Source organism: Ursus arctos, unplaced genomic scaffold, assembly GCF_023065955.2.
Source record: "Ursus arctos isolate Adak ecotype North America unplaced genomic scaffold, UrsArc2.0 scaffold_19, whole genome shotgun sequence".
Lineage (NCBI taxonomy): Eukaryota > Metazoa > Chordata > Mammalia > Carnivora > Ursidae > Ursus > Ursus arctos.
The window spans coordinates 52,152,098-52,166,470 of NW_026622863.1; the positions used below are offsets into that span (position 1 = coordinate 52,152,098).

Genomic DNA, 14,373 nt, shown 5'->3' on the forward strand with positions numbered 1-14,373 from the left:
ATGTAGTCAGAGCTCAGGGCTGAGGTGGCTGGAATTCCTATGTATGCCTGACAGAAAATGCGATATGGGCACTGAAGAAGCTCAGAAATCTGCGTGAGGTCCCCAGGGTGTCTGGAAGAAAACTAACCTGTGCAGGTGCTGGGTGAGACTTCACAGGCTGGGCGAAGAGCTGCTGCTGGGCCTGGGAACCCTGCAGGTTTCACAGACCACAAAGGAGGGTACTATTAAAACCCTGCAGGAAACAAAAGCAGCAATGATTCCCCCTGCTGCTTGCACTCAGGCTGTCACCCCATCCTACTACCCCATAAAGCGTTTCTCACCCTTTGAATTACCAAGTATTTTTCAATTTTGTTTTAAAAGAATTCACCATTGCTTTAGGTTGCTTTTCTGGACACCCCTGCAGGAAGAGACGCCGGGGGCGCTTGTCTGGAGCCGGGGGCCGGAGCGGCGGTTGTCTCAAGTGGAGCCTTCCTTGCATGGACTCGGACTCAGGGGCAGGTGGGTCTTGGATGCACTAGAGACCCACGGGTAGGCTCCGCATGGGGCTCTGACTGCTCCTGTTTTCCTGAGGAAACCTGGTGAATTCTTTCCCTCCGCCAACAGACATGCTTCAAGTCAGCAGGCCAGGTGTGATCTGCGGTCGCATGTGACAGGGGACAGCGTGGGCTGGGCACAGTGGGGGTGGAACCTCAGACCCCAAGATGCCAGTGGGCCCCAGGGAAGCTCGGTGTAGGGCAAGGGAACGCGGGGGCCAGGGGACACATCTAGCGGGCATAGGCACCTCCTCGGGTGCCTCAGAGTCTCCACCCCAGACCCCTGAGCCTGAGCTCCTCTTCTTACCCAAAGGGCCGAATCCGACTTTCACCTGCTGCTCTGAGGGCCCCCGGGTAGGAGCCGGGAGGTGTGGGGGCTCGCGGAAGTTCCTGTGTGTTGGGCTCCTCCCAGCAGGGCTCCTCCGCCGCCCCCCCCCCCCCCAACACGGCCTCCAGGTGCTGCGTCTCCACTGCTGGTCCCGGGGACGAAAGTCCTCGCTACGGCCGCACATCTGAGCCGCCAGCGACGCGTCCACGCGGCCCTCAGGGGGCCGAGTTTGCACCTGTCGCCCCCCAGTCCAATTCCCGACCTCTGCGGGCGACCCCAGGAGGCGCACAAAAACCCGCCGGCCCTGATCCGGTAAGGTCCTGAGCCCGTGGGGAGCGGCTCCAACACTGGGGAGGGGGCTCCGCACATTTTGCAAAAGGTGCTTCCGGGGAGGCCTCCCACCTGGCCCGTGACCACCCCGCTCAGCTGAGGGGTGCCTGTGTAGGGTTGAGCTTCCGCGAGGGGACCGTCGCCGGGCCCTCTCCCTCACACCTCCTGAGACAATGTCAGTACCTGTAGAATAAACGCGGCCTCGGGACTCTGAGAACCTCGTGCCGAGCGCCCCCGGCTGCGGCCCGGGAAACCGTGAGAACTACATTACCCATAATGCCCGGTGATGCGTGCTGAGGATGCTGCCAATGAATGCGCAGAAACAGGGCGTTTCCTCTTGTGGACCAGAGCATCGGGGCAGGACTTCCGGCACGTTGTGGCGGCAGTCGCTTTGCTCTTGCGCGCAGCGGCGATCTGAGTTTTTTAGGAGAGCGAAGGCTATAGGGGAGGGGTTGTCTCCAGTGCACGGCAGCTGGTGTGAGGGTAGGCGGCGGTAGTTGACAACCGTGCACGGGTCCCGTCTCTGTCGCCGGTTTCTTAGGACCCCCGCTCCGCCCACGCAGTCCGATGGCGGGGGCTCAGGTAAACGCTCGTCCTCCGGGCCCTCCCAACCCTCCCCTCACCCAGACCCGAAAGGCCCGAGCGCGGGGCGCCTGCTCGCGTCCCTGCGGCCCAGGCCCCGGTGTCTGGGACAGTGGGGAGATCGCGGGTGGCGTCCCCATATCTGAAAGCCAGTGTGATGAAGTGTGAGAGTGTTGTAGGCAGAGGGACCCTTTTGCAGGGGCGATTGATCCAGGAGCAAATGCTCCCGGAGAGTGCCAAGATGAAGAGTTTTAACTTAGCTCTCAGGATGCTGGGAGCCATGGAAGGTTGTGAACAGAAGAGGCACAGGATCTGAGTTAGGCTTTTCAAAGTTTTCAAAAAGTTGCTAGGAGTTAGAACAGACTGGAAAAGGGATGATAACCTTGAGGCACAGGGAAGTTGAGTCCTTGTCCAAGGTCACACAGCTGTAAGAGTCAGCACTGGGGACCGGGGCTCAGAGATAATGCAGTCATCCCAGGTCACCTGTCTCCAGGGTTGGGCAAGGGGTGCAGGGAGGCCTGAGCCTGTGGAGCCCTGCAATGATTACATCCCTCTTATGACCTTCGTCTTCCCACAGATTCCCATGACCACAGAATCACTTACAGACTGTAGGAAGGTGAGTGAAGGATATTTCAGGCCCTCAATGGTCCTGATCCCACCCTTTGTCTCTGGGATTGTGTCCTGGGACTCTTTGCCTGCCACTCTTCCACTCTTCTTGGGGCCAGAGACCCTGAAGAAACTCCAAGCCCAGGGTCATAAATCCAGGCTGGAAGTTATATGGAGAGTTTCCTTTTGCTGGTAACCAATATAATGAGGTATAAAAGATTGTTCCAGACATAGGTATCAGACTATGTTCATTCTAGGAGGTGAGGGTGAGTTTGTTCAGGGAACTGCAGTTCTCGCTTCTCCTTATCATGAGAGAGAAAGGAGAACTGAAAACAGGTGGGAAGGGGTCAGACGTGGAATGGCTCCATGAAAAGTTGGGCGTCTCTTCTGGAGGTGATGGGAAACGCAAGAGGTTTGGAACAGAGGGAGGTGATCTGACCCAGGTCTCATCAGGCTCCCTGTGGCTGCAGCCTGGAGAGGGAGAGCAGATGATGATGGAGTGGGGAGGTGATGGGAAGAACAGGGAAGAGGCAACTGCGGTACTTCAGGCGAGTATTGGTGGTTGTACCAGGGTGGTGGCTGTAGACGTGGGAGAACCGGTTGGATTCTGGATCAGTTTTTTAGTTGCTGCTCAGAATTTCACATTTTATGAATGAGAGAAAGGAAGAGAGTTTTAGGGCTCAGCAGCTGGAAGGATGGAAATTCAATTAACCAGGATATTAAAGTTGATAGTAAGATTAATTTTCACTGGGGATATCAGTTTTGTTTTTGGCTATCTTAAGACTCGGAGATGTTTCAAAGAAAAATCTGTGGGGAACAATTAGTAGATGGTCACATAGGTCTGGAACTCTGAGGAGGGGTTCAGTAGGGAGACATGCAGGAGGTGGTAGACAATAAAGGTATTGGCTGCCCAGGAAGGGGGAGGTAGGAGCTGTGACTGGTGTCATGCCTGGGCATCTGGGTGGGGTGCTGGGCCTCATAAACACAGCTGAGGGAGAGAAATGGCTGTGGGAAGGTTGTGGGAGAGAGGACAGTCTGTCAGGTGGTCAGGGTGTCCGTAGGAAGCATAGACATAAGAGGAATATGTCACAAGAATAATTGAGACAAGATGACACTGAGGCCCAGACTATAGTGCTTATTCATGCTGTGGACTTACCAGGAATTTATTGTGTCCCTTGGTGTATCTTAGATGTTTCAGTCAGGCTGGCAAATTAGCTCAGGGTCACAAGTGACCATCTAGGAGCGTCACTGGAACTGGGGTGGAAGACCTCCAGGGCTGGGCTGAAGGATGATTTGATGGAGGGGCAGGCAGTGGCTGATGAGGGAACATCAACTGCACCACAAGTGGAAGAGAGCCATGGGGTCCTGAGATCTACAGGTGGTTCTTGGTGGCTGGGATTGAAGCAAGGAGCAGAACTGGGCAGGGAGACCTTCAAGTGGGTTTTGTCCCCTCTGGCAGTGGGGACCATTGGAAGTCTGGGGTAGTACTGGATCCTGTTTGAATTTGCCAACCACCACCTGGATGCCATATGTGGGTAACATGTGGGGAGGACGGGGTGATGCTTCTGGGTAGGAGAGTAGAAGTGGTATCCAGAGTGAGACCATGTGAGAGAGGTGTGATAGAAATAGTTACATGAAGATAGAACATGAACCAAAGGACCTAGAGCCATGACATTGAGGTCATCAAGGGTGAGCCCACATTTGGTTGTGCCTCAGAGGCACAATCTGGGGACCCCCAGTTGCCTGACATGAGGACATATGCCCCAATGCCAGGGTCAGTGTTTAGATGGCATCTCCCTGCCCATATGCCTGTTGTTGTGGGCAGTCACAACGATCGTGATACCTTGAGAAGAGAGCAGGTATCTCTGGCTCCAGGGCCTGATATTTCCTTCATAGTGGAGATGTTGGAAGGAGGGTGAGCAGGGGATGTGTGTCTGGGTGAAGAAACTTGAAGTCCTAGAAAAGAAGCTGATCAAGGAATGATCTATCCCCATTGTGGCAGGGCTGTGTGACCTTTGAGGACGTGGCCATTTACTTCTCACAGGAGGAGTGGGTGCTCCTTGATGAGGCTCAGAGACACCTGTACCATGATGCGATGCTGGAGAACTTTGCACTTATAGCTTCACTGGGTAAGGCCTTCACACTCACCCCAGTGTCCTGGTTTTTGTCTGTCCTCTTTTACCTCACAGGAAGCTGCCCTTTCCACAGCCAGACAGTGGGTTCTGCGCACTTCCCCATTTTCTTGGCATATGTGTTGTCAGTGGTAGACCGAGTTGTGTGCACAGCCCTGAGAAAACCTAAGTCCTGTTGCTCCAGGCATTCAGGGAATGGTCTGGGATTCAGGAGTCTTGCAGTCAGCCTAATGCACCTTACCTTGTTTGCCCTCTCCCTGGCAGGATGACTTGTCCAGATCCGTGGCACCTTGTGTTCCAAGTTCTCTATTAATGATTGAGTTTGAATAATATTGATGTTGGAGATGGGGTCCTTATGGATGGGACCACAACATTAAGGTTATAGTAATCCACCAGGAGGTACCCTTTAATTTTTCCAGATTGAAGAACAGGCACAATCGGGTTGTAGGAAGAGAAGTAGTGAGGATAATCACCCTTTTATTAGATTTTTATATAATAAGTTTTAGGCCCTGTTTTAACTTACATTGGGCAATATTAACCATTTTACCTGGGGCGGAGGTGGGGGACTGTGGAATCCTATTTTATTAACCCGATCTGTGTCAAAGACTTACATTAATTTTAAGTGCATTATTCATCATGCTAGAGCATCTGTGCCCAATATGGGATATTTTGGGGTGTTATGACATTGGGAAATTTATGCAAGGCTATAGTTCAAATGAGGCATATCTATTTTTCTGTTTTATATCTGGTTACTTTCCTGAGCGTAGGAGTACAGTGTGTAAAAGTAGTGGGATTCCCTAGATATGATTTAAGCCCCAGTAATGATTATGTTTCTGAGGTTTGGGCTTTGGTGCCTTTTAGTAAATGATGATTAAACCACTTTATTGAGGAATTATTGACATGTAAAAAGTTGTACATATTTCATGGATACAATATGATGGGTTCAGGATAAGTATACACCATAAAACCATTATCATCATCAAAGCCATAAATATATCCATCACCTAAGTTTCCTTCTACCCCTTTATTATTATTTTCATTATCATTTGTATTTGGTAAGAGCATTTAACATAAGATTTACCCTCTTAGCAAATTTTAAGTGTACAATAGTCCCCTCCTTATCTATGGTTTCTCTTTCCACGGTTTCAGTTACCCACAATCCCCTGCAGTCTGGAAGTAGATGATCCTCCTTCTGATGTATCTTCAGAAGGTTAGTAGTAGCCTCATGCTAAGTCACAATGCCTACATCATTCACCTCACTTCATCTTATCACACAGGCATTTTATCATCTCACATCATTACAAGAAGAAGATATATTACAGTGAGAAATTTTGAGAGAGATGACATTCACATAACTTTTATTATAGTATATTGTTATAATTGTTTTATTTTATTATTAGCTACTATTGTTAATTTCTTACTGTACCTAATTTATATATTAAACTTTATCATAGGTACGTATACAAAAAAGTGTAATATTTATAGAGTTCAGTACTATCTGCAGGTTCAGTTATCTGCTGGGGGTCTTGAGGAATATATCCCTAAAGGATAAGGAAGAACCTCTGCATATTTTAGTATTATTAGCTATAGGCTGCTGTATGGTAGGTCTCCAGAACTTACTCATCTTAATAATTGAAAATTTGTACCTTTAAACCATCACTTCCCCATTGCCTCCTTCCCATAGCCTTGCAAAGCCCCCTTGTCAAGATTAGTTCATCTTATATTTATGGGTTTATTTCTGTGCTCTCTATTCTGTTCTGTTGGTCTATGTGTCTGTTTTTATGCTACTACCATACTATTTTGATTACTATAGCTTTGAAATATAATTTAAAATCAGGAAGTGTGATGTCCCCAGCTTTGTTGTTCTTGCTCAAGAATTCCTTGGCTATTCAGGGTCTTTTGTGGTTCCTTATTAATTTTAGGGTTGTTTTTCTACTTCTGTGAAAGGTGTCCTTGGTATTTTGAAAAGGATTGCATTGAACCTCTAGATTGTGTTGAGTCATATGGAGATTTTAAGAATATTAATTCTTCTAACCTGTGAACAATGGATATTTTGCCATTTATTTGTATCTTTAATTTCTTTCATCAGTGTTTTATAGTTCTCAGTGTATAGATCTTTCACCTCCTTGGTTAAATTTATTCCTAAGTATTTTATTCTTTTTGAAGCTATTGTGAAAGAGATTGTTTCTTAATTTCTTTTTTTCCATAGTTCATTGTTAATATATAAAAATGCAGCTGATTTTTGTGTGTTGATTTTGTATCCTGCAACTTTACTGAATTCATTTGTTCTAACAGGTTTTGGGTTCAGTCTTTGGGTTTTCTGTATAAGATTATGTTATCCACAAATAGAGATGATTTTGTCCCTTCTTTGCCCATTTGCATGCTTTTTATTTCTTTTTCTTGCCCAATTACTCTGGCTAGGTTTTCCAGTAGTACGTTGAATAGAAGTGGCGAGAGTGGTCATCCTTGTTTTGTTCCTGATCTTAGCCAAAAAACACTCAGCTTTGCACCATTGAGTATGATGTTGGCTGTGGGCTTGTCATATATGAGCTTTATCATGTTGAGGTACATTCCTTCTATGCCTAATTTGTTGAGAGTTTTTATCATGAAAGGATGTTGAATTTTGTCACATGCTTTTCTATCTATTGAGGTGATATGATTTTTATCCTTCATTTTGTTAATGTGGTAAAACACATTGATTTGTGTTTGTTGAACCATCTTTGCATTCCAGAGAGAAATCCCAGGTGGACATGGTGTATGATCCTTTTAATGTGCTGCTGAATTTGGCTTACTAGTATTTCATTGAGGATTTTTGCATCTACCTTCATTAGGGATATTGATCTGTAATTTTCTTGTGTCATAGTATCCTTATCTGGCTTTGGCCTGAGGGTAATGCTGGCCTTGTAAAGTGAATTTAGATGTGTTCCCACCTCTTCAGTTTTTTTGGAGGAATTTGAGGAGGAATGACATTAAATATTTCATAGAATTCATCAGTGAAGCCATCAAATCCTATGCTTTTCTTTTGGGGGAAGGTTTTTTGTTTTTTGTTTTTAAGGGGAAGTTTTTGAGTACTGACTCAATGTCCTTATTATTGGTTTGTTCAGCTGTCCTATTTCTTCATGGTTAAGTCTCAGTAGGTATTATGTTTCTAGGAATTTATCACTTTCTTCTAGGTTATCCAATTTGTCGATGTACAGAGGTTAACAGTAGTCTCTTATGGGGGCGCCTGGGTGGCGCAGTCGTTAAAGCGTCTGCCTTCGGCTCAGGGCGTGATTCCGGCGTGCAGGGATCGAGTCCCACATCGGGCTCCTCCGCTGGGAGCCTGCTTCTTCCTCTCTCACTCGCCTGCTGTGTTCCCTCTCTCGCTGGCTGTCTCTATGTCACATAAATAAATAAAATCTTTAAAAAAAAAAAAACAGTAGTCTCTTATGATCCTTATATTTCTGTGGTATGAATTATAATGTCCTCTCTTTCATTTCTAGTTTTATTTATTTGAGTCTTCTCTTTTTTTCCATAGTCTAACTAAAGGTTTGTCAAGTTTATCTTTTTCAAAATCAAACAAACAAGAACCTCTTAACTTTAGATCTTTTCTGTTGTTCTTCTAGTCTTATTTTATCTATTTCCACTTTGACCTTTATTATTTCCATCCTTCTGCTAACATCAGGCTTAGTTCTTTCCTAGTTCCTTGAGATATGAAGACTTAAGATCTTTTATTTTTTCCTAATGTAGATATGTATCTACTGTAGCCGTCCCTCTTAGAACTGCTTTTGCTGGATCCCATAAATTTTGGTATATTGTTTATTTTCATTTATCTCAAATATTCCCTTTTGATTTCATCTTTGGCTCCTTGGTTGTTCAAGAGTGTGTTCTTTAATTCCCACGTATTTTTGAATTTTCCAGTTATCCTCCTGTTATTAATTTTACTTTTCATTGCATTTGGTCAGGAAAGATACTTTATGATTTCAGTTTTCTTAAGTTTGTTAAGACTTGTTTTGTAGCCTACCATATGATCTATCCCAGATACTGTCCCCTGCACATTTGAGTAGAATATATATTCTGCTGCTGTTCAGTGGAATGTTCTGTATATGTGTGTTAGCTCTGTTTGGTCTTGGTCTATAGTGTTGTTCAGGTCCGTTGTCTCCTCTACCATCAAGGTTTTATAAGATGTGAAAACATCATATTATACAGAAAGTTAAAAACAAACACATGATGAGTAGTCTCCCACCATGGTCAGCATGGTTCATCAGCATTTCTCTTTTTTCAGTTTGTTGGCATGGGATGGAGGATGAAGAGGCAGCTTTTGAACAGAGCATTTCTGGAGAAGTTTTGTTACGGGTCAAGACTCCAAAGGCAGGTCCATCCACCCAGAAGACTCACCCCTGTGAGAAATGTGTCCCAATCCTGAAAGACATTTTGCACCTGGCTGATCTACCTGGGCAGAAACTATACTTGGATGGAGCATGTGCAAACCTACACCAGCTTCGGAAGCATTACACTGCAGAGCAAGGGGATGTGGAGAGGGCCTCATTTGTAAAGAGCTGCATATTCCATGTGTCAGGGAATCCCTTCACCTGTAGGAAGGTTGGAAAGGAGTGTCTGGCCACATGGGGCTTTCTCCACCACCAGGTCATTCTCAACAGTGAGAAGCCAAACAGAATCACCAAGTGTGGGGAGGCCTTTCACGGTGGAAAAAGTCATTACAAAGCGCATGAATGTGAGAAAGCCTCCAACCACAAACAGAGTCTTGTTTACCACCCAAGAGCCTCCACTAGAAAAAGGGTTTATGAGACTAGCAAATATGGGAAAGCTTTTCACTGCAAGTACTCACTTGTTCAGCTCCAGAGAGTCCACACTGGAGAAAGGCCTCACGAGTGCAGTGAATGTGGAAAATCTTTTAGGCAAAGAGCCACCCTCATTATACACCAGAGAGTTCACACTGGAGAAAAGCCTTATACATGTGGCGAATGTGGGAAATCCTTTAGTCAATGTTCCAACCTTATTGAACACTCCAGAATCCATAGTGGAGAAAGGCCTTATGAGTGTGAGGAATGTGGGAAAGCCTTTGGGTGCAAATCCAATCTCATAAGGCACCAGAGAACTCACACTGGAGAAAAGCCTTATGAGTGCAGTGAATGTGGAAAATTCTTCAGACAAAGCTTCACCCTCGTTCAACACCGGAGAATTCACACCACAGTAAGGCCTTATGTGTGTGTCCAGTGTTGGAAATCCTTTAGCCAAAGAGCTACTCTCGTTAGGCATCAGAGAGTTCACACCAGTGAAAGGCTTTACGAGTGTGGGGAATGTGGGAAAGCCTTTGGATCCAAATCCAAACTTGATCGGCACAACAGAAGTCACACTGGAGAAAGGCCTTATGAATGCACTGAATGTGGGAAATCTTTTAGACAAAGCTACAGCCTTGTTGAACACCAGCGAATTCATAGTAGAGCAAGGCCTTTTGAGTGTGGCCAGTGTGGGAAATGCTTTAGCAGAAGAGCTATTTTCACTAAACACCAAAGAATTCACACTGGAGAAAGGCCTTATAAGTGTGGTGAATGTGGGAAATCCTTTAGTCGAAGCACCAGCCTTATTCAGCACTGCAGCATTCACACAGGAGCAAGGCCTCATGAGTGTGGCCAGTGTGGAAAATCCTTTAGGCAAAAATCTGTTCTTATTCAACACCAGGTAGTTCACACTGGAGAAAGGCCTTATGAATGCAGCAAATGTGGCAGATCTTTTAGCCAACGCTCCAGCCTCAATCTCCACCGAAAATTTCACATCTTGGAGAGGGCCCATGAATGCAGGAAATATGGGAAATCCTTCACTCCAACATCTGATATTGTTTAGCAACAGAAAGTCCACACTTGAAAATAGGCTTAGATTTGAAGGAAACATGCTGTCTACTTGTTCGCTGTAATGGCACGAAATAGTTTGTGTGAGGGAGCCATGTGCCTTAAGTTAAACCTCATACTTGCAAGCATCCAGAGTGGTAAAACTCCCCAGGAGTTTATAGGGCTGTGTGAGGTTTACAGGAGCTGCACTGCACATTCCAAACCACCCAGGACCCTTACCAGAGTTAGATCACTGCCAGTTCCTCTAGGAGAAGCCATCCCACTTCTGTCGCCTTGTACAGTGTTTCATCAGTCACCCCAGGGTGCCAAAGGCAAGGCAGATGTTTGTGTTCTCCCCCCTTGACTGGAGGAAATCTTGAGTAGTCTTTGCCCTTACAGTGATCTCCCTTTTCTGATTAAGTATGAATGACCCAGTTTGGGCCAAGAGTGGGCTCTGCTGGAGGCTTGCAAGGAAGGGTTACCTTCTTCATGGAAATTGTTGGTTTCACATAACACTTGTAGTTGAATTTTCCAGCCTTCAGGCCACCAACCAGTAACAGTCTGCCTCATTGCTCTGGTTTGTGCAGCAATAAAGTTCTTACTGTTTAATCTATCTTTAGTCTTGGAGGTTGTATTCACTGTTTTGGATGAGTGGAAAACAGAATTGTGCTTGTGTAGGGGCCCCAACTTTGTGCAGCTCAGTGGGGACAATACAATGACCACAGAGTAGTTCTCATTCCAGTTTTGGCCTAATTTGCATTGCTGCACAAGACCTAGGAACCAGTTCAGTGCTTCATGGTCCTAATTTGTGACCTAGATGCCCCCATCTACTGTGAGACCATAGGACACCCCAAGGAAGGGTCCCTTTTTTTGGCAAGCTCTGGTGCCTTTAGGAATGGCATGAGTTTATTCTCTTGCTCCCAGAGGGTGTCATGTGATGCCCAGCACTGTTGAGGGGAAGAGTTTCACCAGGTTCTACAAAGGAGCCAAGTGTCCTGATGTTTATAATTCTGAAGACGGGTATCACTCCTCAGACTACAGGAGCCAGTTTCAACCATAAGTGGTACTGATATCCTGGATGTGATTAACAGGCAGGGGAGAGGCCTGCAGCAAACTAGATGGCATATGCCTCTTCTAAAAGTGCATTCCTAAATCTTCCAGTGACTGGTTGTGAGGAGTTACAGGACTGCCAGAGCTGTGTATCTCCTGTAGCTGAAGTCATTGTCAGAGCAAATAATCTAAAAATTTTGTGAATTCATTGTCTTCCTGGGCTGTTCACCTCAGTTGCCATCCATTGCTCTAAAGGCAGAGAAACAAAGAGAATGGAGATCCTGTTGTCTCAGGATGTGGCTTTTGTGGTCCAGCCAGTGTTCCATTTGTCCCAGATTGGAACAGCCTCCATGGCTCACCAGTATTTCCTGCAGATTCAGAGCTGCTCTTCCTCAGAAATAAGGAGAAATAGAGTGGAGTCAGTACTGGGTTAAGCCTGGCTTACAAAAAGTAGGTGATTCAGATTTTTTATTTTGAACTATTTTTTAAGAGACTTTATTGAGGCATAATTGACATGCAATAATATACACATATTTAAGGTGTACAATTGAAAAATTTTGTCATACATTTAAACCCATCATAAAACCATCATCATCATGATATGAACAACCATGATGTACCTTGTATTTTTTTTTTTAATCTCTCCTTGTCTTTACCAGACCTACAGGGATCCAGGGATTTACTTCAACAACTGTCTAGAATTTACATGAATTGAGTCATAAAGTGTGTACTCTTTTCTGATAGTTTCCATACTGCGTAATTATTTTGAGATTCCTCAATGTTGCTTATATGAATGTTTATTCTTCTTATTGTTGAGTAGTATTCTTTATGGATATGCTATTACTTGTTTTATCCATTCATCTGTTAATGGGCAGTTGGGTTGTTTCTAGTTTAGTGCTGTTAGAAATAAAGCTTCAATGAACATAGGCATATGATTCTCTATGTGAATATGTGTTTTGTTTCTCTTGTACCAATACTTCAGAGAACATGAATGTTTTAATATTTAAGGAACTGCCAAACTGTGATCTAAGCTGGTTACACCCGTCTATGTTCCCATCTCCCTGTGGTTTTAATTGCAGTTCTCTGATGTTTCATGATGTTGAGCAGTTTTTATATTTATTTGCCTCTTGTATATCTTCTTTAATGAAATGACTGTTAACACCATTTGCTTATTTTAAAATGGATGAAAGGGATAAAGAAAAGGGGGGTAATCAGAAGGGGGAATGAAGCATGAGAGTCTATGGACTCTGAGAAACAAACTGAGGGCTTCGGGGGGGGGGGGAATGGGATAGGCCGGTGATGGGTAGTAAGGAGGGCATGTACTGCATGGTGCACTGGGTGTTATACTCAAGTAATGAATCATCGAACTTTACATCAAAAACCAGGGATGTACTGTATGGTGACTAACATCATATAATAAAAAATAAAGTAAAATTACATCCCCACACTAAGGAAAAAAATAATAAAATAAAATAAAATGGATGTTGGCTGATACTTTTAATTAATAAATAAAAAGACATGTTTTGGAACACTCATTTTTCAGCAATGATGTGTCCTCTGCCAAATGAAGTACTGTTTTTGAATTCTCTAAGAATGTCTTCTCAATTTCTTTTGCTCTATTCACAGTGTAACACCCACAAAGGCTATATACTTTTGAGCATTATCTACATTCTTAACATATTCTCCATTGTTTTCTGAAGTCTAGACGTTCCATAAACAAGCCCTGTGTTGTAGTGTTTGTCAGTTTCCCTCATGTATATACTCCCATCCTGGTCAATTTCAAGTTGCCAGAGTGTCACTGAACATAGTTTTGGGAAGAAATGTAGTAGCACAACACTGTATTCTATATCCACCATACAGATACAGTAGTCATCAATGACCTCAGGAATATATGTAAGTTAAGACATAGTAAAAATTTGGAAGTGACAACTTTTGAATATTTATTACTTTTTAAAAAAGACTTTATTAATTTGTTAGAGAGAGCACAAGCAGGGGGAGCAGCAGGCAGAGAGAGAAGCAGGCTACTTAAGGAGCCCAATGCGGGACTTGATCCCAGGATGCTGGGATCATGACTGGAGCCAAAGGCAGACACTTAACCGACTGAGCCACCCAGGCATCCTTATTACATTTACTTTAAAAAATAGCTTTATTGAAATACAGTTGTCTTAAATTGTGCATATTTAAAGTGTCCAATCTATGTTTTGATACATGCTTACCCCCTGAAACCAAATGTTCTGTCATTTTAATGCATTCCTCCTAACATAAAAATGATAGACATATTTGCCCTTTGCAATGAATATTTTCAAATACATACATAAAAGGAAATATGTCATGAAGCCCCATGACTCCAGCCCTAGTCTTTCAACATTGATCAACTCTTGGCTGTTTTTGTTTCCTCTATCCCCACTCACACTACTGGAGTGTTTTACTTATAATCCCAACATCTTGTTCAATGCCTAATCTCTTTAGAGTGCATTTCCAAAATGTGAGGACTCTCTTGTAATCCTAATAACTTTTTTTCAAACAAAGTATTTGAAGTATCAAAATATATTGTCAGTGCTCTGTTCTCTCAGTTTTCCTAAACTGTTTGTCCTTTAAGGCAATCAGATCCAAAATGGATATATCTGACTTTTAGTAGATGTGTATGGTCCCTACTAACTTAAAGCCACTTCATCATCTAATTTTTAGACCATTTGTTTGTTGAAGTTCCTTAGTCATTTGTCAGAATTTGCTACGTTCTAGATTTGTCAGCTTGGGAAGGAAACAGAAGTCCAGATCCAGGAGGCACAGAGAGACCCCAACAAAATCAACCCAAGGAGGTACATATCAAAAAACATAGTAATTAAAATGGCAAACAGTAGTGATATAGAGAATTTTTTAAAACAAAAAGACAAAAGAAAACAGTTACATACATGGGAAATCCCATAAGTCTATCAGCTGATTTTTCAGCAGAAGCTTTGCAGGCCAGAAGAGGGTGGCATGAT

At 44.1% G+C, this 14,373-nt stretch overlaps 1 protein-coding gene across 2 annotated transcripts; it reads left to right on the forward strand.

The window, feature by feature from the left end:
* Positions 1–1,545: 1,545 nt before the first annotated feature.
* On the forward strand, positions 1,546–12,920 carry LOC113247979 (zinc finger protein 416-like). 2 transcript variants are annotated; one of them, XM_048224117.2, is made up of 4 exons: positions 1,546–1,773; positions 2,351–2,389; positions 4,382–4,508; positions 8,776–12,920. In XM_048224117.2, the coding sequence occupies exons 1-4, from the start codon at positions 1,759–1,761 to the stop codon at positions 10,353–10,355; spliced, it is 1,761 nt and encodes a 586-aa protein (XP_048080074.2). In that variant the 5' UTR covers positions 1,546–1,758; the 3' UTR covers positions 10,356–12,920. The 2 variants fall into 2 exon arrangements, with proteins under 2 accessions (XP_048080074.2, XP_048080075.2); XM_048224118.2 differs by lacking the exon at positions 2,351–2,389 and having other exon boundaries at positions 1,551–1,773.
* Positions 12,921–14,373: the final 1,453 nt, after the last annotated feature.